We start from the raw sequence: 23,470 nt of genomic DNA, 5'->3' as shown, positions 1-23,470 counted from the left end.
GTGGTGCTAGCTGAAGGTTGTTTCCTTTAACAGAAAGAAGCAGCAAGCACTAAAACATCCCCCAAATCCCAATAAAAATCCAAACCAAAATGAAAAAAAAAAATCCTTGAGCTGTGTGGTTTTACTTTTTAACCTGTCTTAACTCCTGCTTTGATGAGGAATGAGCCAGTGCTGATTGTCCTTCAGCTACAAGCACAGAAGAGGCACAGAACTGTCCCTTGGAACACATTCCCACCTAATTCCTGCAGATTCAGCCCTGGATGAAAGATCCTGCAGAGAAAGAGCCTCATCCTTCTTTGCTTCCCCTGCCCAGCGCAGCTGAATGGATTTTTTGCCTGGTTTTGCTGTTAGTGGGGTTTTTTTTTGTTTGGATTTTTTGCTCTCTTTCTTGTTTGTTTTCAGAGTGTTAAATCCTGGAGGCTGTTTCCAGCACCTGGGGACAACCTGGCTGAAATTCCAGCAGGGATGCTGGCACTGACAGCAGCTGGGCAGGCAAACAGTGCCTCAGTCCCCAGGGCCTGCTCTCCAGGCTGGAATGCTGATGGCAGGCAGTGAATGCAGCCATCCCTCTGTTCCTGTCCTTCTGCAGGGTTTCATCCATCAGAACCTCTCTGAAAACCTGGAATTTTCTTGCTTTGGCTCTCTCAGAACCTTTAGGAATTTTTGAAATGGTGCCATTTGGGATGAATCACTCCAGGCTGCAGTTCCCTTCTCCTGGATGAGTAGACCCTGTACCCTCATCCTCCTTGGCTCTGTACATCCTGAGCATCTAAAATCACAGAAAATTCAGTGTTTTAAGGGTTGCATGACACCATAGAAGATGAAGACATCTTTTTTTCTGTCTTAAACTGCTCTAAAATACAAGAAAGATGGTCTGATATGGAGTGTTAATGCATAACTACAGAATGTCAGTGACATAAATGCATCATTTTATTCTAATGCTTGTGCAAGTTTTAAATTTCATTAAAATGTCCTGATTCTCTGCTAAGATCTCTGGAGAATTGCTGGTTTCTCAACCTAATCTTCTCTTCAGTGTCTGTTTCTCAGATTTCCCTTTGTGGTTTTTAAAGCTCTCAGTTGCTACTATTCCATGATTTTTGATACTGAAGTATTTAAATCACTTTTTCAGAGTATTTTTAGCATCAGGAGCACCTAAGAGATTGTGGGGGAAATCAGAAATTACCATCTGGTTCGTTATGTGCAGCAAGCAGTGCAGTAACCAAGTGTCAGGGGTGGTATCAACATTCCCAAGCCTGGGAATGAGATGGAGTGTCAGTCCTATGCTCCAGTTGTCAGCTTTGATTTTGAAAACCATCCTCACTGCCTGCAAGGAATGCACAGAAATCCAAATCTGACTGAGGGGTAACTCCTGCTGAATGTTTATGTCCAACTGCAGAGCCTGAAATTAAATTTCAGAGTGTGGAAGCTGGCCTGTGACTTTGGAGAAAAGGCTCGTTCTGGTGCCAGCTAAAATATTGGAAATGTCATTAATTAATAACTGCTCTGTAACTCTCACTGCTTTTCAGAGCACGTGAGGAGAGGGGAGATCTGTTTGGAGTGGGGTTTGACCACAAGACAAAACTTCCAAGAAGGGAAGTACAGTAATTTCACCATTATAAGCTGCACCATTTTGAATAAAATTTTGGTCCGAACCCAAAGTGTGCCTTATAATCAGGTGTGGTTTATATATGGACAAAGAATGAAAAGTTGCTGTTTTAGTTTGGAGGACAGGTGTCTGCTGAGAAAGGCAGGAGCTTCTCTTTGAAATGGAGAATGCAAACCCCCTCCCTCCAAATTATTATAATTTTGAAATCAAGGGGCTCTCAGGCAAAGATATGGGAATAGGAATAACAGTTCTTTTCTAGGGAAATTAAAATAGAAATACAGCACTACAAAGAACAAACCCCAAACCCTGACACAGTCAGAGTACAGCCTGACACCCGTCAGGCAGGGTGTTGGCAGCAGTCCCATCCCATGGTGGCTGCATCCTCCTGCAGTGACAGATGTGGCTCAGCTGGAGCAGTGCTCCTGTACAAGGTGCAGTTTCCCTCCGGAGCTCCAGTGGGGATGTGGAGAAATCCGGTTTTCCTCTGGAGTCCAGTGGAGAAAGGGGCTCCCTTAGTGTCCCAAACCCTCTGTTTTTATCTTGGTAAGAAATGTTGGGCTCTTCCCCCTGGCTGGAGCAACTCCCAATGGGATGCAGTAATTTTATCAGTGCCACAGTGGGACTCAATGGCCATGAGCAGAAAATGACTGGCTGGAGGAAGGATGGGTTGTGAAAAGATAAAGAACACTGCCCCAGCTGGTTTATAAACATGGCCATGAACAGGAGATATCCCATGAGATAAAGAACACTGCCCCAGCTGGTTTATAAGCCATGGCCATGAACAGGAGATATCCCATGAGATAAAGAACACTGCCCTGCCTGGTTTCAATGGATGCCCATTAGCAGAATATCTCCCAGGGAGATCAGGATCACTGCCCCACCCTCAGCAGATGGTGACAGAACAGACACCTTTGATCACATCCTGTACTGGACCCCAGACAGTTGCCGACACCCGGACATGTGGCTTATAATCGTGAAATTACTGTAATTAGGTTTATTTTCCTAAAGGCATCATTTGATATTTGTACAGCTGCTGTGGTAGTTTTGGTCTGTTTTGTTGCCATAAAAAGCAGGAGCTGATCTCTGTGGGTTCTGGGCAGCCCTTCCCTCCTCCTCCTGCTCAGGATTTGCATTTGCAGAGGTTCTGGGCAGGGATGGAGCCTCTGTCTGCAGTGCCTGCTGCTGTGCTGCCCCCAGGCACACTGTGAGCACTCTGTTTGCTTTCCCTTTCCTCAGACCCACAGTCAGTGAGCTTTTCCAGGTTTATCTCTTCCCCAAACCTCTCCCAAGTGTGCAGGAGCATCCTGTGCCACAGCTGCTTTCTGGGTCAGGCTGCCTGGCTGAGCAGATGTGTGTGTGCTGCCTAATGGTCCAGAGCCTTAAACCCACCTGATTTCCATTCCTGTCCTGCTCTGATACTCTGCAGTTAGAAAAATATGCTTTTTTTGGAGTTATTTCTCTTATTTTTTACCTCCAGGTTTGCTTTCCATGCAGACTTTACTTGTTGCTTTCTTATCCTGATACTCCTTACTGGCTCCTACCTAAATTGAAAGCTTGATGCATTTAATATTGGGGTGAAATAAAAACCAAGAAGGGAAAGAGCACTGAAATTTTTATAAAATGCATTTTACCATTCATTTGCATTCTCTGCAAAGTAGATACAGTTGGAAGTGGTTTGCAAAACATTTCAATGTAAATATAATATAGAAGGAAATATTTCTGTGGACTTCTTCAATGTGCACAGACAGGACCTCTGGACTGGACTGGACTGACTCTAGCACTGGGAATCAAGTCTCAATTCATCTCTTTTAGGGTTTTTACCAAAGTCTCTAAACTAGATCTGGACATGTTTTGCAGGTATGTTGTGAGAGTAGAAGTGGTTTTAGTTTTGGAGCCTAAAGGTCAGGGAAATTTGATTGAATGAGCAACTTGTACCCTTGTTACCACAGTAACTGCTGCAGAATCTGCCAGAACACCATGAGAAGCTTCTTCAGTACTTGAATTTCTGTTGGTCTCTTCTGATTCTTTTCAGAGCTTCCAAGGCAATAAAACCACAAGAATAATTTCCTGTGTTTTTATTCCATGCATGCCCTGGAATTGGTCTGGACAGCATGCATATGAACACTGCTGATGCCACCAGTGATTTATCAGTCCTGAGCTATCTCCAGATCCTATTTCAAGTCCTAAAATTCTCCTCTGGATAATGATAATTCTGGATGATATCCATTCCACCCCAGATTTTTGGCATTACTGGCATTTTTAAGTTCATTATGAAAGTAGATTATGTGCTGGGTTTTTTTCAGGTTTGTGTAAGTGAGGAAGATGCACTTGGCTCTCACCCAGTTCTGTCTGATGTCCAGAAGATTCTTTTTCAGGTTGCCAAGGCTGGTGCATGCCAAGGTGTTGGACAGGTCAGCTCCTCATCAGCTGTGCCCTGCCCACATCTCTGGGCCAGATTTCACCTGGAAAGAACATGTTGTTCTTCCCTGGAGCTGGGGAGTTGAATCCCAAAAAAGCAGATTGCACAGCAGCACATTTATTTGGTTCTAGCACTTCTGTGCCCTGCCACCAAGGGCTGAGCTGTGCCTGTGTGTGACTCAGTGGCTGCAGGAGCCAGAACAGCATCCTACAGCCCATGTTTGTGTAGGACAGTTACAGCCAGCATCACTAATCATTTATTTCTTCATTCTCAGAGCACCCAGAGCTCACCCCACCAGGAGTTAGAGTCACCCTCATGTGTTTGTCTGGAGACATCTGGTATTTTCTGGTTGGAGCTGCCATTACTGTTATTTTTCTGCCCATATTTCTCTGTTTCTCCAGCTGTCCAGTCTCTTTCTGGCCACACATAAAGATCTTTTTTAGTTTTACTGACACCAGGCATGTTTTTTACAGTGTTTGAAAATCAGTCTGTAAATGGAACAAGCTTTTGCTTGTTTTCCACCATCCCAGGTTGCCCAAATTTTTCCCCTCAGGACAGATCTCAGTTTGTCCTTCCCACACTAACCCAGCCTAGGTTATACTCAGTGCATTTACACCAACAACTATTTGTTTTCCCTGCTCTTTACTCACAATCAAAACCCAATTACAGTTGTGCCACCACATGAATTAGAAGCTGAATCAGAAATGCTTTATATTCATATTCATAGCTGGTCTTTCTTATACTATCAAAGTAAAAATGGAGCATCTTTCTTACTCCTCCTTTGCCAGCAGCTCTCTGGGAAGTTCTGCTGTCCTTTGCTTCATTTGATATTCTGTTCCAGTATCTGCACAATTAAATTCAGGTTTTAGAGGAAACCTCTTGTGTAAAAAGTAAGCATTTCTATTAGCTGCTGCATAATTTTGCACTGCAGTTTTATGAGCAGGGGCTGCACATACCATTAGCATATTTTTGATTGCTTCTGTATTAGAAAAAATCCAGCTGTGAGTAAACTCATTTGTTCATAAGCATTTTTTGGGAGGTGTCACTAGCTCTGCATCTCCTACTTTGCATTATTTATCTTGGTGTTTTCACCTAGAAAAATTTAATCTTCTAATAACAGTAAGTAGTGCTTACATCTGGCTTTTTGTAATTTTTGTTCTTGCATCCTCCAGGTTCACAGTAGAACAGGAAATTGATCTGAAGGATGTCTGGAGAGGTCTGGGAATTACAGAGCTGTTCAGCAGCAGTGCTGACCTCACTGCCATGTCTGGTAAGAACTTCTTGTCTCTCAAGGTAGATGAGGAAATACATTTTTTCACCTGGCAAAGTTCACTGGGAGTGTTTTTGAGCTGGGTCTCGTTAGGAATGGAGACAAAGTGTGATCCCTGCAAGAGGCAGATGCACTTGGGAGCAGTGCATGGCTGCAGTGCCTGGGGGGCACATGGGATTCACAGCCCAGGGGGTCACTGTGTCTCCAGTGCTCTTTGTTCCCAGCAGCAGGAGCATTAAGCTGGTGCACAATTAATTCCTCTCCCCAGATACCTGGAAGCACCACAGGAAGGAAGAGTTTGGAGATAAAAGCAATTTAGTCACAAATACCACCTGCATTCAACAGAAGCTGAAATATCCAATGCCTATAAAAATCCATGTGGAAATGAGATATTTATGCTTTTAATTCCTCCTAAAACTGTTCCTAGAGTCACAGAGACATTAAAGAACATCTCATTCCACCCCCTGCCATGGGCAGGGACACCTTCCACACTCCTGGGTTGTCCAACCTGGCCTTGGTCACTTTGACAGTCCCAGTTTCTCTGTATTGAGGTGCCCCACTGCCACCTGTATGATTTCTGGGGGTTTTTTAGCTCCATGTGTCACTCCCCAGGCAGTCCAGGTGGGAAATGCCAGTTCTGCATTGTGTGACCTGGGACAGTCACACCTGAGAGCTGAGTCAGAGCTCTGGTGATGAAGGCAAAGCTTCCACATTCATACAGCAATTTTTGCTAAGTTTGAAATATTCTTTATCCTACAGCTTATTCCACTGGTTTGCCACTTTGATTTTTCCAGAGAAACTGGGGAAAAGCTGGCTTTAGATAATAGGAGAGTTGAAATAAAGGCAAAACCCCTTTACAAAGAAAAACACCTTCAGTTTCTCTGCCAGCACAAAGAAAAGTCAGCTTCCCACTAAATTCTGGTCTATTTATAGGAAATTATTTACTTGAGAAAAAGCTCCAAGGAGAATGGAAAATGCACAGGGAGCCACAAAGGCAGCACCTGGCTTTTATTTAGTTCCATGTAAAATTCATTTATATATCAAGGACATCTATTTATCAAGAGGTTGGCAGAAAGAATCACATGCTTGTGTCTCAATCCATGTCACTAATGATTTTAAAGTTTCATATTTCTGACAATTGTACTGTACAAAATCAAACCACCACGTTCTGCATGACTGAATGAACTCTGCCATTTAAAGATTTACTTGTTATTTAAGTATAGAGCAGTCTATAGAGAAAATTCATGAGTTTTATTTGCCTATTTTTCACTGAGAACAGATTGTTCCACCTGGGCATGAAAAGGTTATTTGTAAATTAAGAATGAAAAAATGGTTTTGAAGTAATGTCTTTAATGAAATCCTCACAGTTGGTGCTGTCAAAATGAAGTTTTAAGTAATTAAAGTACAGAATGCTTTCCCTCTTTCTTATTTTCATAATTTAAAAGATAGATGGAGGATAAGTCATGCAGACAAATTGTTTAAAGCTGCCTTTTACAGACCCCTGGATGGGACATCAGGTAGCAGGGAAGTGGAAATTGGGAGTTTATGTGCAACTCAGGGTCAGCCCTCTGGAAAATCTGGCACTTCAGGAGGCATTAAATGCAGATATTTCAACAAAATCTTTAACTGGACACTTAATCTAGGAAGATATAAATCAAATTAAAGAGATTTTTGAGAAATGTGGTTGGATTTAAAAATCCTCCTCCTCTGGCTGCCAGGGCAGCAGTTTCAGCAGTGACCCCAATCCTGGTGAGCTCAGCAAAATTCCCTGTGGCTGTAGTGCAGATAAACCACATTGCAGGATTATTTTTCAATATTCAGAATTTTTTGCTGTTTCCCCCTCAATCTGAAAAATGGAACCAGAAGGACCAGCTTTAGCTTCTGGAATTCTGGATTCTGAGCAAGCAGAGAGAAAGTGTTAATCCAGGTGCACTTTTCAAATGTTACTCCCCTACAGAAATTAAGTTCTTTGACAATTGCTACAGGTGAGTAGGAGGACATTGCTGTTGGGCTGTCAGCTCTCCTCTATTCTGACTCTCACTTTCAGGAAAGACTTTGACAGTATTTACTTGCATCTGGTTCCATCAGGTGTCCAAAATAATCTTGAAACAACTTCTGCTATTTGAGATACTATTATTGTGATTTTATCATATCACATAAATTTGCTGCTTGAGTGTTTTAACACCACTCAAGACTTAGCATTGAAATAATTTCAATACTAAAAGTCCCCTTCTCCTTCAAATGATTATAATATTTCTGGCTGGTTTATAGAGCCTTAAAAGCAGTGCATTAATGCAAGGTGACCTGGGTGACCGTGAGCAGTGAAGGGATCTCAGTGACTTCCTTTCACAGTACAAAGTAGTTAGAAGAGCATCAGTCCAGTAAATAACTCTTGGAAGTCTTGACTGACATCCAGATAATTTTTCTGGGACAGCCTAAGCAAGAAGAGCCAATAAACCCACATGGTATTTTTTTTTTAAATGAGACTTGCAGAGCAGCCAGTTGGCAGCTGAGTGGGAGTTTGCAGACATATGGAGAGCAGTGACAAATGAAGTGTGCTGCCAGCAGAGTCGTGTTCATTAGGGGGCAGCTCCAGCTCCCTCCCACTCCCATGGGTCAGCCTCAGGCCTCACAAAGCTGAAACTTTGGCACCAAACCCCCAGGGGACTTCCCTGAGATGTTCACAACCAAGGCAGGTTGGTTCTTATGGAAATCCACGTTCAGAGAAGCTCCTGGAGAGAAATGAAGTGATGGGAGATGCTCAGGTGAGCCCCACCCTGGGAAAGCTGTGAGGGAAGGTGGATAATCCTGAGAGGTGGGAATATTTCAGCCAGGGATGGGACTGTCACAGCCTGGATCAAAGGAAAGGCTCCTCAACTCTCAGGGACAGCATTATGCTTTCACAGGAAAATATTCATTCACTGCAGGGAGAGATGAAGGAGAAGGATGTGATTGCAGCAATATAAAGAGAAGAATCTAGAGAAGGTAATTTGGGATGTGGAATTGCTCTTTTCATCATCCAAGGACAAAGATATCCAATGAAGTGAAAGGCAACAAATGGAAAACAAATAGAAAGTGCTTCTCTCATGAAAGACTTAACCACAGGGATCTTTGCTGGGTGTTCTTTTGGATTGGAGGGACTGAAAAAAACGAAATTGCTCCAGAGCAATCAGAACTCTCTATACTACATTGAATAAAGGCACTGTGGGTATAGAAACTTGGGTTAGGGTATAAAGCACATGCTGGGTGAGAGGATATTTTTCTCTTGTAAGTTGTGCTGCAATTTTCATCTACAAATGAAATGGGCTTTTTGTATCTTCTTCTGAAGCAACAATTCCATAGCAACAATTCCCAGAGGGCTGGGCTAACTGGGTGTACTGGGCTAACTGGGTCTCATCTGCAGTGGCACTTTTTGTGTTCCTGTCAACATAAAATGTTGGTTTTAATCCTCAGATCCTGAAAGCATTCACAAGCAGGCAGCCTTTTATACCTGATGGCAAATGCTAGCAGTGTTTGTGCTCTCAGAATTAGGGGCTCTGAGCCCATCAGGTAGAGATCAATCTGCTGAGGTGCTGTTTCTCATCAGGAATACACCTTGGAGTTCCATAAGCACCAGCAGACTATGCAAAATAAAGCACTGGGAGCAAAAATGTGGAGTATTCACAAAAATGTGAATATTACAGAGCACAGGATCAGGCTTCAGTGCTGCAGTAATAAAGAAGTGCTAGAAATATGTGATTAGGCTAAGTGGGCATTTCCTTGTTGCTGAACATAAAAATGTATTTAGGTTTAAGATTCTTGCTAATGTTAAAGGCAAGTGGTGCATGTCCCATGTTCTAAAGGAACAGGGTGGAAACTCAATCCCAGCTTTCAGGACAGCATTGCTGAAGGCTTGGGACTGAAGTCTGGAACTGGTGCCAGTTCCAGCAGCCTTGTCTGTGTTTTATTGCACACAGCCCCAGAGGAGATGATTTGGGGCTTTTGTTGCTGTGATTGAAGTGCAGCAGCTGAACTGGGAGGTTTAATTCAGTGCTGAGTGTACAGAGCAGCAAATGAGATCTGCTGGGGAAAGACTCTTCCAACTGCTGCTGCTCATGGCTCTGGCATTACAGCTAGTGAGTATTCCAATAGAGCTGATCCTTCAGCATCCCACAAAAACCACTGAAACATCACTGACTTCAGCAGCACCAGGCTGGGACTGAAATTAAAATACTGACAAAGGATGGAAAACAAACAAGACTGAAAATAACTAGCTCTGTGGTGGTTCTTGCAATAAATATTTATCTTCAGCTTCTTGTAAATACAATAGAAGAAAGAAAAGACCTCATTTTCCTGTGTTGTACCTAGTGCAGAAATTACTTTTTTTATGTCTGAGTATTTGCCAGTAATGTAATAATCATTTTTCCCACTGATTGTATTTAAAATCTTGTGTCCAAGGGTTGTTTTTACCCTCTCTGCTATACTGGGTTCTGGGCAGTCCTGAGCTATTTTAATATCCATGGTGGAGGAGAGCACTGCAAATCTGAGTGAGGTAAATGGTGCTGTTAAGAGGAATTGGCAGAAGGTGTTTTAATACAAGAAAATCTTCTCCTTCCCTGCCTGGTTAGAAGGTGGATAATAGTGTTGGGGTTTTGGCAGTGTTTGAGATGGGTTCTTTAAATGCTTCAATCTTATTGTTGAGCCACTTGAAATCTGTTCCCCTTTCCTCTGCAGATAACAAGGAACTTTACCTTGCAAAGGCATTTCACAAGGCATTTCTAGAAGTTAATGAGGAAGGATCAGAAGCTGCTGCTGCCTCAGGTACCTGACTGAAAAGCAGAATTAAATCAAATGTCTGGGTATTCTCTGCTAATTAATTTTTTACAACTAATTTGCTGTACAGCCAGGAAAGCTAAATAGCAGCATGGAGACACAGCATAGCAAGAAGAGAATTCTGCAAATCAGAAATGTTGGTATTTTTGTAACATGTTTTACAAAGAATTGTGAAAAAACCTCTTCTTTATTTTCTCTCTGATTGTCAGGAGAGCACAGACTGCAATTTATGTTTCCCTTATGGAGCTTGAGCATTCATCATTTTCACCTACTAATTGAGGTGCTCAGAGGTGTTTGATCCAGGAGAGTTAGAAGGAGATGAGGGTTGTTGTGGCAGCTGCTTTTTATTAAGCTCATATTCAGAGCCACACGATGGGAATTGCTGAATTCACAACCAGAGCTGTCCCCTGGTGGTGCTGGGGGCAGGTTCTTGGTTTGCAGGATTGGCACATGTAAATAAGTTGTATTTGTTGTCTGTGTGTATCATTAGGTGATTTCTAATTACCTCTGCTTTGCCAGTCTTTGAGGAAAGGAAGAATTACTTGCCAGGTCTGGGTTGAGTTGTGCCCAACTCTCTGTGGACATGCTCCAGTCTTTATGAACAGTGGAGTGAAAATTTAGAAGTAAATGAAACACTAGGAATTAGTAATAACATCCTAGAGAAATCCATACACCTCCAAATAAAAATAACAAAGGACCAAATTCTGCCTGATTCACGGTTATTTTACCTTCAGCCCTGCATTATTTAAAAACACCATCCAAAACCACAGGCCATTTAATTTCTGCATATCCCCTGGTTGTTAAGGGTTCCCTTTCCCTGTGCACTTTGCAGAGCAGGTCAGCAGTGCTGGTTAATGCAGTGCACTCACTCTGTGAGTGAGCAGCACTCAGAACTCCTCTGAACCTTCTGCATCTTAAAATTTATATGCTGCTCCCTCAGCCTGGGAAATTGCAGCACTCTGCATTGTTAATCATTCTTAAAGCCAGAATAGGCAATTACTCTGCAGGTCTTTCTTTTTCAGTGAATATTTTCTGCTGTTTTTTGGTGTTGAGTGTGGGACTTGTGCTGAGGAGCAGAAGGGGCAGAGCTGTTTGACTGTGTTCTGTTTCCTCTAGGAATGATTGCCATCAGCAGAATGGCAGTGCTCTACCCCCAAGTCATAGTGGACCATCCCTTCTTCTTTTTGGTCAGAAATAGAAGAACAGGTGAGAATATTGAGATTTCTCTGAGTTTTTCACAGCACATCCTCAAGTAAAGGAAAATAGCACATTTTGACCAATGCACTGGGCTTTTATTATGAATTTCCCTTTGTTTTAAAATACCCAATATGGAAAGACTCACCTTTTCCATGGCCCTGACTCTTTCTCCAAATAAAACACCAACCCTGAAAAATGCTCACAGAAAAGAAAAATTCACCATTTTTGTTGTGAGAACAGAGTGTTACTGCCCTGAGTATCCATAACCATTGCACTGCCTGAGAGCTTGGCTGCAGTCAGACCACTGAAATGTGTTCCCAGTACCAAATGATTTGCATAATGGAGGGACATTACAGCTGGGAATAATTCTGCTGTGCTTTCCAAGGGCTCTGTGGCAGGTGAGGGATGAGAGCAGCACTCACCAGCAAAAGGGGCAAGGATTAAATAATTCCTGAGTCTCATAATTGCAATTTGCTGCAGTGATGTGGATGTGACTGGGTGATCAAACATTGCTGAGTTTTTATGGGTCTGTGTTTGTGCTCCCACCACAGGATCAGTGTTTATTAAACCATTCAGTGGCAGTGATGTTTACTCTGGTTAGGTAGAGTCACTTGTGGGACTTCATTCAAGCACAGCACTGAACAAGCCATTGAGAAAAGAATAAACTTTATCCCAGCTGAAACCAGGCCAGCAGGGCAGGATACCAACTCTTAGGGGTTTTTAACAATAATAAAATGGAATATTTTTACTGTTGTAGACACATTATACAGAAAATGTATCTGTAGGAGTGTATCTGCCCGTATTGCTACTCAATATCCAAAAATCTCCCCAAAATGAAAGTTGAAATTGGGACAGAGTGAAACTTGGTCACTTTGGGGCAGTTCTTAAAACTGCAGAACCCTTGTTGTGTGTGATGGAGGGGTTGCCAACAGCTGTACCTAAATCCCCAAAGCTTGTTACCAATCCAGCAATCTGAGGTTGGAAGCCTTTGGAAAAACCCTGTGGGTTCCCCTTCTTCTCCAGACCAGCCCAAGTGCTCAGGTTTGGTTGCTGTTCTCAAACTGGGCTCTTGAGCCATTTCCTGTCCCAAGTTCTGAGGGATTTGTCCCTGCAGCAACCACACAGCACTGCTCTAGAGGTTATTGTTGGTGTTCATCATCTCAAATCCTCCTCTCCTCCTGGTGCTGACACCTTTCCCTCCCTTCCTGCTCTCCCCTTTCTCCACAGGTACCGTGTTATTCATGGGCAGGGTGATGCACCCCGAGGCAATGAATTCAAGTGGCCACGACTTCGAAAAGCTTTAACTGCCACCAGCTGCCAAAAGGAGGAGATAAGCACATAAAGTTTGAAGTTAATATATTTAAGGTTTGCTGTGTTTTCCCCCAAGATACTGTTTCAAAACGCTTTTGGATCTAACTGTGTGCAAGTCAGTTCCCAGAGGAAAGCTTACAGTATTAAAGTAATGGTTCTGTTTCTGTCATTGTGATTGCCGTGTCCTTAAAATAAAGTTGTGTACACGTCAACAATTGTTTCTTGTTCTAGTGAGTTGTAAAGCAGAAAACTGCAAATCCATTATTTGTAATTTTTTTACAGTCCAAAGAGTGACTTGATCAATGAGACAGGAGCAGGACGTGTGCAGCTCTGAATAATGCAAAGGGCAGAGCTCGGTGGGCGTTTGTAGAGCTGGAGAAGCACATGTGGCCACTGTGATCTCACTGAGCACATGGAACAGGATGGATTTGATTCTCTGACTGTGCTGGATTTGTGTGAACTGTCCCACGTGGTTCTCAAGTGCTGCTTTTCTGGATGCTCCTGCATGTGCCTGTGCCACTGACCTCCCCTAAGTGTTGATGCCAATAAATCGTGATCGCATGAATTGCTCAGACCTGTCAGTGTAGAAAGCTCTGTGTGTGACTGAAGTAAAGGAGTTCAGTAGTAATGCCATTTGTGTGGACATATTTTTTCTCCCTCACAGCACTTCAATATCTCATTTCAGGGCTCTAGAACGTTCTTTCTTAAAAACACCCGCCCCAACCTAAAGTGTTCAATTGATAAATAAATATCTGAAGGAACAACATAATCCTTTTCATTTCCTAACTTTTTCTTGAGAATAAACCGGAGAATGACACAGCACAAGGAAATGTTAGCAGGGGCATTAGTTGCTGTTTCCATTTGGAAGAGGAGGAGCAGTACCCACATGAAATTATTTCCTCCCTCATTGTGCAAAATACAAAAAGGACGGAGGTTACGAAAAAGGTGAGGGAGAATAGGAGAAAAGGAGGGAGGAGCTCTTTTGAAACAGATCATAAATAAAACCTTTGGAGAATAAATGGGTTTTTCTCAGTCAATAGGAGTTTTCTCTTTGGAATTCTATGGGAACAAATACATCTTGGCTGAAATGCAGTATTGGCTTCCATGGCATTCCCTCACCTCAGAGCAGCAGAGACACTGCTCCCAAAATTATTCATGCAAGGAGAACTTCCCAAACCTGGCACATTGTTCTCTGTTTTGCTGCTGCTGCAGCTCCTGCAGGTCAGCCCAGCACAAGAGGGATGTTCTCTGTGGAACAGAGCTGAGCTCCCTTGGCAAAGGGGATTTTGAACACATTTCCAGCCCTGCCTCCTTGAATTGTTTCACAAATGGGGTTCCTAAGTGTGTTGCTGGTGCTTATTACCTTTCTCTATTATAGTCTGGACTCAGTAAGACAGCTTTTGTATTCAAATTTAGATAAAAATGGTAATTTTAGCTTTGTGTAGCTAAAAATGTTGTGCTGGGGAGGGAGAGGGGAGTGCTGCTCAGAAGGAACAGGGGCTGATTTTACCAAGACAAGAAATGTCTCACTGCAGGTAAAATGAGCTTTGATGTGGGTTACACAAGGGCTGGCTCTTCACATTGAAATAGTTCTGTGGACATCCCCTCATGTCTGTAAAAGTCACCCTCTGCTGAGGATCTCTTAGGGGAGCCTGGTTTTTAAGCTTTTGAACATTTTGGACATTTTTTTCAGGCTAATTTTCATGGTGTTCACTCTGACTGAGAAATGCCATGTTCATTTTCAGTCATGTTCATTTTCAGTCCATCAAAAGTTCTTCCTGACCAATTCTGACTTTGCTTTGTATCAGCTCCTTGCCACTTAGATATTCCTTACTAAGGGAAGGGCTGAAAACAGATTGGAGCTAAAGCTTTGAATTTTGGAAGGACAGCTGCCAGGCAGAAGGGTTTATAGAGGATATCAGGCAAATGCACAGAATTCCCCTGCAGCTGCACTGAGCAAAAGTACAATGGAATGATGCAGAAGCACAAATTCCAAATCAAATTCCCAGGATTGCCTGAGTGGGCACACAGGAGAACCAGGAGGAACAGAAATGCAAACACTTCTGGCTCCCCTGGGCCTTACAGATGCAAAATAACCTTTACCTGTTTCTTGAAAATTGAAATTTTCTGGCTTACAACAACATTAATTGATTTATTTTCATAGTTGTCAGTAGTAATAATAAACATTATTAGTTAATAGGTACATGAATGTTGTTCCATGATGGTTTTTACTCCAGATTTTGTATAATGTTCCTTTCAAAGATGCTACTGCTTTTTTCACTACAAAACCAGCAAAATACTTTTGTCTTTTTTTTTTCTTTTTTTTTTTTGGTAGGGGGAATTTGTCAGTTGTAGCTCATCTATGAGTTTAGTCTTCAATTTAAAACTGTTCTGTGTTGGAAGCTCTATCAGAAAATAAATCACTGAAACTTGTCTAATTGTGCTGCTGAAGTGAGCCATGGTGTCAGTGCTGGGGTGCAGCAGGAGCTGAGGTGCAGTTTCCTGGTGGAATCATCTCCCCTTCCTTGCACACATGTCTTGCAGCTTTCAGAGCTGCACTTGCAAAGGTTTTCCCCAGGAATCCCTGCAGGAGTGGTGCTGCTACTGAAGATGGATTTATTTGACTGCAAGCATCCCACTTGTAGGTGACCTTGAGCACCTGAGGGTTTTTGCAGAGTCTGTATTCAACCCAAATTTGTCATGTTGTGTGAGTTAGAATGGGTTTGAATTTTCACTCTCCTTCCTTGAGAGTGGCAGAATGAACTTTCATATCAGTGTGTGGGACTCAGGGACATGAGATTCCACAAAGAAATAAGATCTTGGTGTTGCACCAGAGACAGACAAACCCAACTTAGCCAAGGCTCTCCTGGCTAATTTTTATTTGTCAGTGGTGGACAAAAGAAGAAACCACAAGATGTCACTCTATCCTAAGGAGCTGAGAAGAACTTTTCCTTTTGACAGGAATCCTGTGGGAGTGTGGCAAAGCTGGATACCCTGAACAGAGCTCAGGTGCAGGCAGATCTCAGCAGGTAGTGAGGGAAGCTGACTTTGGAGCACAGTTAGCCCCAGGTTCCAGATGGGAACAAAGCCCCAAATCCATGTTTGTGTAGCAAAGCTCACTCTGATCCTTGGTAAGGGGTTGCTGGAGGAAGTTCATTGCTCCCAGGGGAATTTTTGTCCTGCATGATGCCTGCTGTGGGGTGGAATAGCAGGAATGGGTTGTTCTTTAACCTGGCCCCAGAGCTGCCCTGGGGTCGTTTCAGAGAGCCACAGCTGCAACAGGACCTGGGGTTTCTCTTCTACAGGAGAGAAATAACTGGGATTGACCATTGGTGTGCTGCACCCATTCTGCTGTTCTCTTCTGATTGTCTCTCAGATCTCCCCTCCCTCTCTGCCTCCCAGTCCCTGGAACTCCTGCACGAGCAGATTCCCTGGCACAGGGAGGTTCCACCACTGTCAGGGCTTCTCCCTGCCTGGGGATGAGGCAATATTGTTCCTACAAGGGTTTTTTAAAAATAACAAGAGGTGTTTACCAGCTCGTTCTTGAGTTGTTCCTGTCCCTTTTATTGGGTGATGCTTGCTTTTCTCCCTGCTGTGGAAAACAGGAATACATGGAATACATATCTAATATCATCTGGGGATATTATTTGGGGATAATTTTTTACCCCCAAACCCCAGTGCCAGGGAGGAGGAAAGCAGTGCCTTGGCACCTCAGGTAATGCCAGCTGCTCTGCATCTCCTGGCACAGCTGGGGAGGAGCTGTGCATTCATTTCTCTTGGAAAACTGGAATTCCCAGGGGGTGTGGAGCAGGGGTGCAGACAGACCCAAGGCTCCAGCTGCTCCCTGGGACCTCTGTTAACTGCTTCAGCAGCTTCCTGGGCTTCCAGCTGGGCTGGGAACCGAGTTCCACATGGGAAACCATCTTCAAAGCACATCGGTGATGCTTTGGAACTCATTAACACTCTGTGTCTGTCACCCCTCCACAAGGGCTTCTCAAATGTCATGCTTTTCACACAGCACTGCCTTCCAACCGCATCCACAGGAAGATTTTTTTCCATTTTGCAGCACTAATTAGGAGCCCAAGTCATGGGCCAGTTGCTGTAGGCATTAGGCAGGCTGAATGAAAAGCTGGGCAGAAGAAAAGGATGAAAATTGCAGTTTACAGACAATAGCACAGTGCAGCAGTCCAGGCTGGCAGGTGATGAAGGATGTCAGGCAGGTAAATGGAGAAAGGTGGAAAAGATAAATTTATGAGCCCAGATACAGATATTGATTGTAAAATTCTATGTGTGCTAGGAGCTGGCTGAAGGAAAGAATTGGAATTGTTCCTGCAGCTCAGGGATTGAGCTCATTGCCTGGGTTTTTATCTTTTCAGCCACTCTGAATCACAACAGGAATGATGGCTCAGGTATGACCCAGGCTTTACTGATAACAAGTTGTTTTACTGTCTCATAAACACACATCCCTGTGGAAGAGTGATCTTTTTGGACAAACTGAGGGAAAGTTCCTACAGAAAAAAACGATTCTGTGTTTGTGCAGAAATGCCTTTAAAGAAAGGAAGGAAAAAGACACAGAGGAAATCTGGATTGTGTCTAAATCGTGTTTTCAATGTTCTCATTAAGGGAGTGGAATTGCCCATGGAAAGAGATAAGCTCCAACCATCCCTTCAAGTATTTTAATGTTACCAAAAGAGTTTGGAGTCAATCATAGTTTTTACTCTATTTAAAGGTTTTAAACCCAAGCTGGAATCCTTGTGGGTGGTAACTGGGTGATGATTTTGCCTGAACTGAGAGAATTAAATATGCAAAATCCTGATAGGAAGAAAAGATCTGAGATCTGTAAGGATCATGCTCTGGGCAATGCCAAATCTCACTGGTCACCAACAGTGTGGCACAAAAATTCTGTTTGAGGCTCTGGTCATGGTCAGTGTATTTTGTAAATTCATCTTTCTAAAGCCAACAGCCAAAAAGTCAGCATAGCCTGACACAGTAATAACAACATTTCTGAAGGTTATCACAAGACAAATACAGGTCTCAAAATGCCTTGGCTCTGCTGGCAGTGTTCCCCTTGGGTCAGGCTGCAGTTGGATCAGCAGTGTAGTGGCAGCTGTCATTTTCCAGGAGCAGGACTGTGAAAAGCTCTCCTGCCAGCTCCAAGCCAAGGCTACATCTTCATCAGCTCAGCTTTTGGCAGGACCCTTGGAACGAGCTCAGCTTCAAGGGCTCTTCCAACCCAAACCATTCTGTGATTCTGTGATTCCATTACAGCCCTCAGCAAAATCCAGAGAGGTGAAAGACTCCAGTCCTGCTGCTGCTGCCTGGTTTACATCTGTTTCCATTGGTTTTTCCTTCACAGAATTTTCTCCTTGGTCTATACAAAAAGAAAATCAGAGGCAGTGTGCTCCAGTTTATAAGCTATTTCAGATATTTTGGTCAGAACTAATTTGTGGATCATCCCAGTATTTCAGAGCCAATCTCACTGCTGCAGTTCCATGGGGGGTAAGGTGACTGGAGTGATTTTAATTCATTCATTTTCCAGTGTCATTCTCATTTAGTGTGCATATACTTATAGATAACAGTGTTCTGAGGAGGGGATCTATTAATTGGTGATCTTTTGAATCTCAACAGAGAGTTTGGAGCCAAGAACAGAGCAGCCTTGTGCCAGCCTTGCAGGAGGGCAGGGATGTCACCAGCTCTGATGAGCACATCCAGGCACATCCTCCTGAGGGACAGATGCAGTGAGCTCTGAACAGAAATCAGGGAATGTCTAATTCCATATCCTTAAATGCTTCAGTTGAGCAGACAATCTTGTAGTGTCCAAAGAACTCAGAGCAAAGAGCATCATCAAAAAAAATCACATTGTCATCTGCAGCTTGTTCCAAATCCCTTTGTGGTCCATCATGAAAGGATTGCCTTTGCTTTCAGTCACTTCTGGACCCTGGGCAGGTTCCTCTCAGGCTGTGCCCTGAAGCCTGAGTTCAAAGAACTGCCTGGGAACTGGCACACCTGGGATGTTTCGTGACTAGAAAAAATTTTGCCCAATTTTCAAAAATTACTTCAGGATACTTACCTGAAAATATGAAATGAGCTTCTAATCACAGTGTTTCTACAGGAAAAGAAAAAATAAAGGGTGAAGAATTTAGAAAATTGCATTTTGTTATGCACTCATTAAATGTGGATGTAATGTATTATGGGAACCACAAATCCTGTTATTATTTTGCTATTAAAAGTAAGCAAACCCTAAGCTATTACTGCATGAGATAATGCAGTACAAAATAATGAAGCCACTCTGTGCCTCTTGCTTTAGAGGCTGGAGGACTTTTCCTTGCTGCAGGAAGCCTGTAAAGGAATAAAAAGGTTCTTTCCCCCTCCCTTTCTCAGCCACTGCCTTGGCTGGGTTCCTCTCTTTCAGTGCCCCAAGTTAAATGATGAATTCTGGCCTCTTGAAACTGATGGCAGCAAATTCCTCTGCCTGCAACCACTGCACAGGGAACTCACCAAGTTAATAGGAGCAGACAGATGAAGGCAGAGGGCCCTGGGGAAATCAAGGAATATCCGAGTTTAACACAGGGGCAGTGGCAGAGCTGCCCAGCCGTGGCAACTGAGGGCCCTGAAGAGGAGCCACAACCCCTGTGGGAGGAGCTGCCAGAGCTCTCCTGATAGAACTGACAGAATTGCTCTGGTACCACTTTGTATTTTCTAGATAGAACAACTTTTTGGTAGATTTATTGGCAGTGGAGTGTCTTGAGCACAAGTCAGTTCAGGCTCTCTTAGCCTTGATAACACTCGCTTAAAATATCCTCCCCCTGTGGATGACAAGGTACAGAGATTATATTTTGATGGTTCCATGACAAGTGACTTCCAAAAAGCAACCTAGAAGGCTATTTTTCAGCAGGGCCATTAACCAGCTGGCAGCCTGTTTTCCACCCTTCATGGCAAGCATGATAATCTGAGCAGCACTCAGGAACCAGGCTGATCAAAGCCTTTGCTGTTTTCCCAGGAAATGCATCCTGATGACTCCATGGAGAAAGGTTTTCAAGTGGGAAGGTTGTTTTACATTGCTATCTCTCTCAGTGCTGCAAAGCCTGGCTTATTTTTTAGGGTTTCTGTACAAAGCTTTTTTTTTTTTGCTAGAGCTTGGGGAGTATTAATTTTGCAAGTGTGTTCACACTGAGCAGAGACATCTGAAGACACCATCTGATAACCAGGGGTATCTGTGACAGCCCTGTGCTTTGTGTGTCGTGGCAATGGTGACTTCAGCTGCTCTAACACTATCTAAACCTACACACACAGAGCTAAGGCTCATTCCCACCCAACACAGCTGGCAGAGCAGATAAAACCAGGATTTATGCCTGGTCTCAATCTCAGAACTTAACCAGCACCTTGCTGTTAAAAAAATGCTCTTTCCCCAGCTGGTCACATCTGAGAGCTGGAGGGAGGTGCTGGCTCAGCCTCTGATGTGCTGCTGTCCTGCCCTGCTATCCCTGGCTGGAATTTGGGATAATCCAGGGGTTTTCCTGCCTGTGTTTCCTCCCCACTGCAGAGGGAAGGGGATGTGGGTGTGGGGCAGTGCCAGGGCTCAGAACTGGGCTCTGCTCTGCCCCTTTGGCTGCATCCCAAGCCACCCATTCCTCATAAAACAGCATGGAAAAGTGGAGCACAGAGGGTGACCTCAGGCCAGTGGTCAGCAGGGACAGCTGGCCTGATGCTGGTGGCAGGAATGGGAGAATCCAGAAATGGGAGAATCCAGGAATGGAAGAATCCAGGAATGGGAATCCAGGAATGGGAGAATCCAGGAATGGGAATCCAGGAATGGGAGAATCCAGGAATGGGAATCCAGGAATGGGAATCCAGGAATGGGAGAATCCAGGAATGGGAATTCAGGAATGGGAGAATCCAGGAATGGGAGAATCCAGGAATGGGAGAATCCAGGAATGGGAATTCAGGAATGGGAGAATCCAGGAATGGGAGAATCCAGGAATGGGAATCCAAGAATGGGAGAAGCCAGGAATGGGAGAATCCCCCCTGGTCTGGCTCTGGGCTGAGGTCCCTGCTCCCAAACACTCCCATGATGTCTCTGTAATGCTGAAAATGGGAACAATATGATGCTGCAAATTGCTGACTGTAAAACACGATTAAGGCTGATGTGCAGGACAGGCTCTGTCCCAACCTGCTGGCCAAATCAGTCACCCACTGGCCAAATCAGTCACCTGCTGGCCAAATCAGTCACCCACTGGCCAAATCAGTCACCCTCTGGCCTCCTTGGGCCAACGTGCCAATGGATTTATGCAGCAGGATAATCCAGTGAACAAGCAGAGCATTTCAAAACAAGCTGACAAATCTGCAGCACTTGGGAGCAGCAGCTGATGCTCCCTCAGAGATGTAACACGATTCCTATAATCACAGAAATAGATTTAATTTGGTTTATTTAAGCCAGCCCCGTGTTTTGCTGTGAGCATTCATCATCTGGTGTGACACAGAGGAGTAGGAAATGTCACCCTTTGAGTCACATCCCCAGTGACTCTGTTAGCAAGGCTCTGGCTGTACTCCACAGCTGGAGGAAAAAAGGGCTTCATGCCTTGCTGGCTGTGGAGCAAACACGCTCCTGCAGCTTCATTTTGTATTCAGCAGCTCTCCAAAACAGTGAAGGCAGCATGAAAAATGAGGAGGAACACGACTGAAGCTCAGCTGCTGATCTTTCACAACTCAACTGCAAAAAATAGGAGGTCTGAAAGGAGACTTTAAAGTACAGGTATCAGCAGAAGTATTAAACTGCCTTAATCAAGAAAAGAACACCTGGTCACTCAGTCATTTAATGAATGAAGACATGGATCTCTTCTCCCCTCAGTGCAAGGCAAAAAGAAAATTCTAATTTCCCAGCTGGGAATACAGCATGGAGCTGGCAGCAAAGTGGAGCAGCTGAAAGATGGTGCAGTTAATGGCTGAGCCTGGTTCAGTGACCTGCAGCCTGCAGAATATTGTGACATAAAGCAGTTTAACAGCACCTCCACAGCCCCTCTAGGCCAGCAGCAGGTTTGGAGTCTCTTTGAAGTCCAAAAAGCAGGATGGATGTGAAGTGAATGGATTTAATCCTTTTCATTCTCCCTTACAGAAGAGCTGCTTCTCCCATCACCTCATCTCCATGAAAGCAGAAACACGAGGGGGGGATGACCTCTAAAAACAGAGATTTGTCTGCAGAGGGGATTGGGGCTGAGAGGAGCTAAAGCAGAGTGAGGCACTGGGTGAATATTCCACTTCCAGCTGTGGTTTGGCTTTGGGCTCTGACTGAAACCCAGCGCTGGCAGGAGCACCTGGGTGGAGCCCTGTCCTTCCTGCCCAAGGAATTCACCTGGATGGAGCCCTGTCCTTCCTTCTCAGGGAATTCCTATGGATGGAGCCCTGTCCTTCCTGCCCAGGGAATTCACCTGGATGGAGCCCTGTCCTTCTTCCCAGGGAATTCACCTGGATGGAGCCCTGCCCTTCCCAGGGAATGGATAAGGATGGAGCCCTGTCCTTCCTTCCCAAGGAATTCACCTGGATGGAGCCCTGTCCTTCCTTCCCAAGGAATTCACCTGGATGGAGCCCTGTCCTTCCTTCTCCAGGAATTCCTGTGGATGGAGCCCTGTCCTTCCCAGGGAGTTCACCTGGATGGAGCTCTGCCCTTCCTTCTCTAGGAATTCCTATGGATGGAGCCCTGCCCTTCCTTCCCAGGGAATTCACCTGGATGGAGCCCTGCCCTTCCCAGGGAATTCCTATGGATGGAGCCCTGCCCTTCCCAAGGAGTTCACCTGGATAGAACTCTGCCCTTCTCAGAGAATTCTCATGGATGGAACCCTGCCCTTCCCAGGGAATTCCTATGGATAGAACCCTGCCCTTCTCAAAGAATTCTTATGGGTGGAGCTCTGCCCTTCCCAGGAAATTCCTATGGATGGAGCCCTGCTCTTCTCAGAGAATTCCTATGGATGGAGCCCTGTCCTTCCTTCCCAGGGAATTCACCTGGATGGAGCCCTGCCCTTCCTTCCCAGGGAATTCCTGTGGATGGAGCCCTGCCCTTCCTAGGGAGTTCACCTGGATGGAGCTCTGCCCTTCCTTCTCTAGGAATTCCTATGGATGGAGCCCTGCCCTTCCCAGGAAATTCCTATGGATGGAGCCCTGCTCTTCTCAGAGAATTTCTATGGATGGAGCCCTGCCCTTCCCAAGGAGTTCACCTGGACAGAACCCTTCCCTCCCAGGGAATTCCTATGGATAGAACCCTGCCCTTCTCAGGAATTCCTATGGATGGAGCTCTGCCCTTCCCAGGCAGCACAGCCTGGGCTCTGGGCAGTCCCAGCAACAGCTCTGGTGTCCTGCAGTGCCAGAACTGCTGTGGAGAGCAAGGGCAAGGTGAATCATCCAGGTGGAGATGCAGGACAAGGTGAAACATTCAGGTGAAAACACTTCAAGCTCTTTTTGGATGTATCCCAGTCCAGAATCCCTTCTCCACTGAGGTCAGCAGACCTGGATTAAAATAGATATTGATATCTGTGCCCTGTGCAGGGAAATGCAGTAGCTGAGGAACCCCCTGCCCAGCAGGCACAGCTCTGAGCTGTGGGGCAGAGAGTGGAAAATCACCCCAGGAATGGCTCAGCTCCCCCAGCACTGCTGGAGGAGAACCTGGAGCAGGACACCAGGATGTCACACAGCAAACACAGCCCCTGACTTGGAGCAGGAACACAGTTTCATTACATTTAATTTCTTTTGTCAGGCCGTGCCAGCTCCCAGCTCTGACTGCAGGAATTGTGGACAGCTACAGCGTGTCTGTCTGCTGCCCATGAAAGGAGCACTGGAGAGGAGCAGGGCTCATTCTTTTTTTATG

The 23,470-nt window shown here is 44.6% G+C and overlaps 1 protein-coding gene across 1 annotated transcript in view; it reads left to right on the top strand.

Moving 5' to 3' along the window:
* SERPINI1 (serpin family I member 1) overlaps positions 1-13,248 on the top strand; it is a 44,364-nt gene extending 31,116 nt beyond the window's left edge. The window contains exons 6-9 of the mRNA XM_033069227.2: positions 5,198-5,295; positions 10,009-10,095; positions 11,224-11,313; positions 12,532-13,248. Coding sequence (XP_032925118.1) covers positions 5,198-5,295; positions 10,009-10,095; positions 11,224-11,313; positions 12,532-12,608 — 352 coding nt within the window. The 3' untranslated portion in view covers positions 12,609-13,248. The remainder of the gene's footprint in view (positions 1-5,197; positions 5,296-10,008; positions 10,096-11,223; positions 11,314-12,531) is intronic.
* Positions 13,249-23,470: the final 10,222 nt, after the last annotated feature.

This window comes from Catharus ustulatus, chromosome 10 (assembly GCF_009819885.2).
Source record: "Catharus ustulatus isolate bCatUst1 chromosome 10, bCatUst1.pri.v2, whole genome shotgun sequence".
In the NCBI taxonomy this organism is placed as follows: domain Eukaryota; kingdom Metazoa; phylum Chordata; class Aves; order Passeriformes; family Turdidae; genus Catharus; species Catharus ustulatus.
This window is presented reverse-complemented; position numbering and strand designations above follow the sequence as displayed.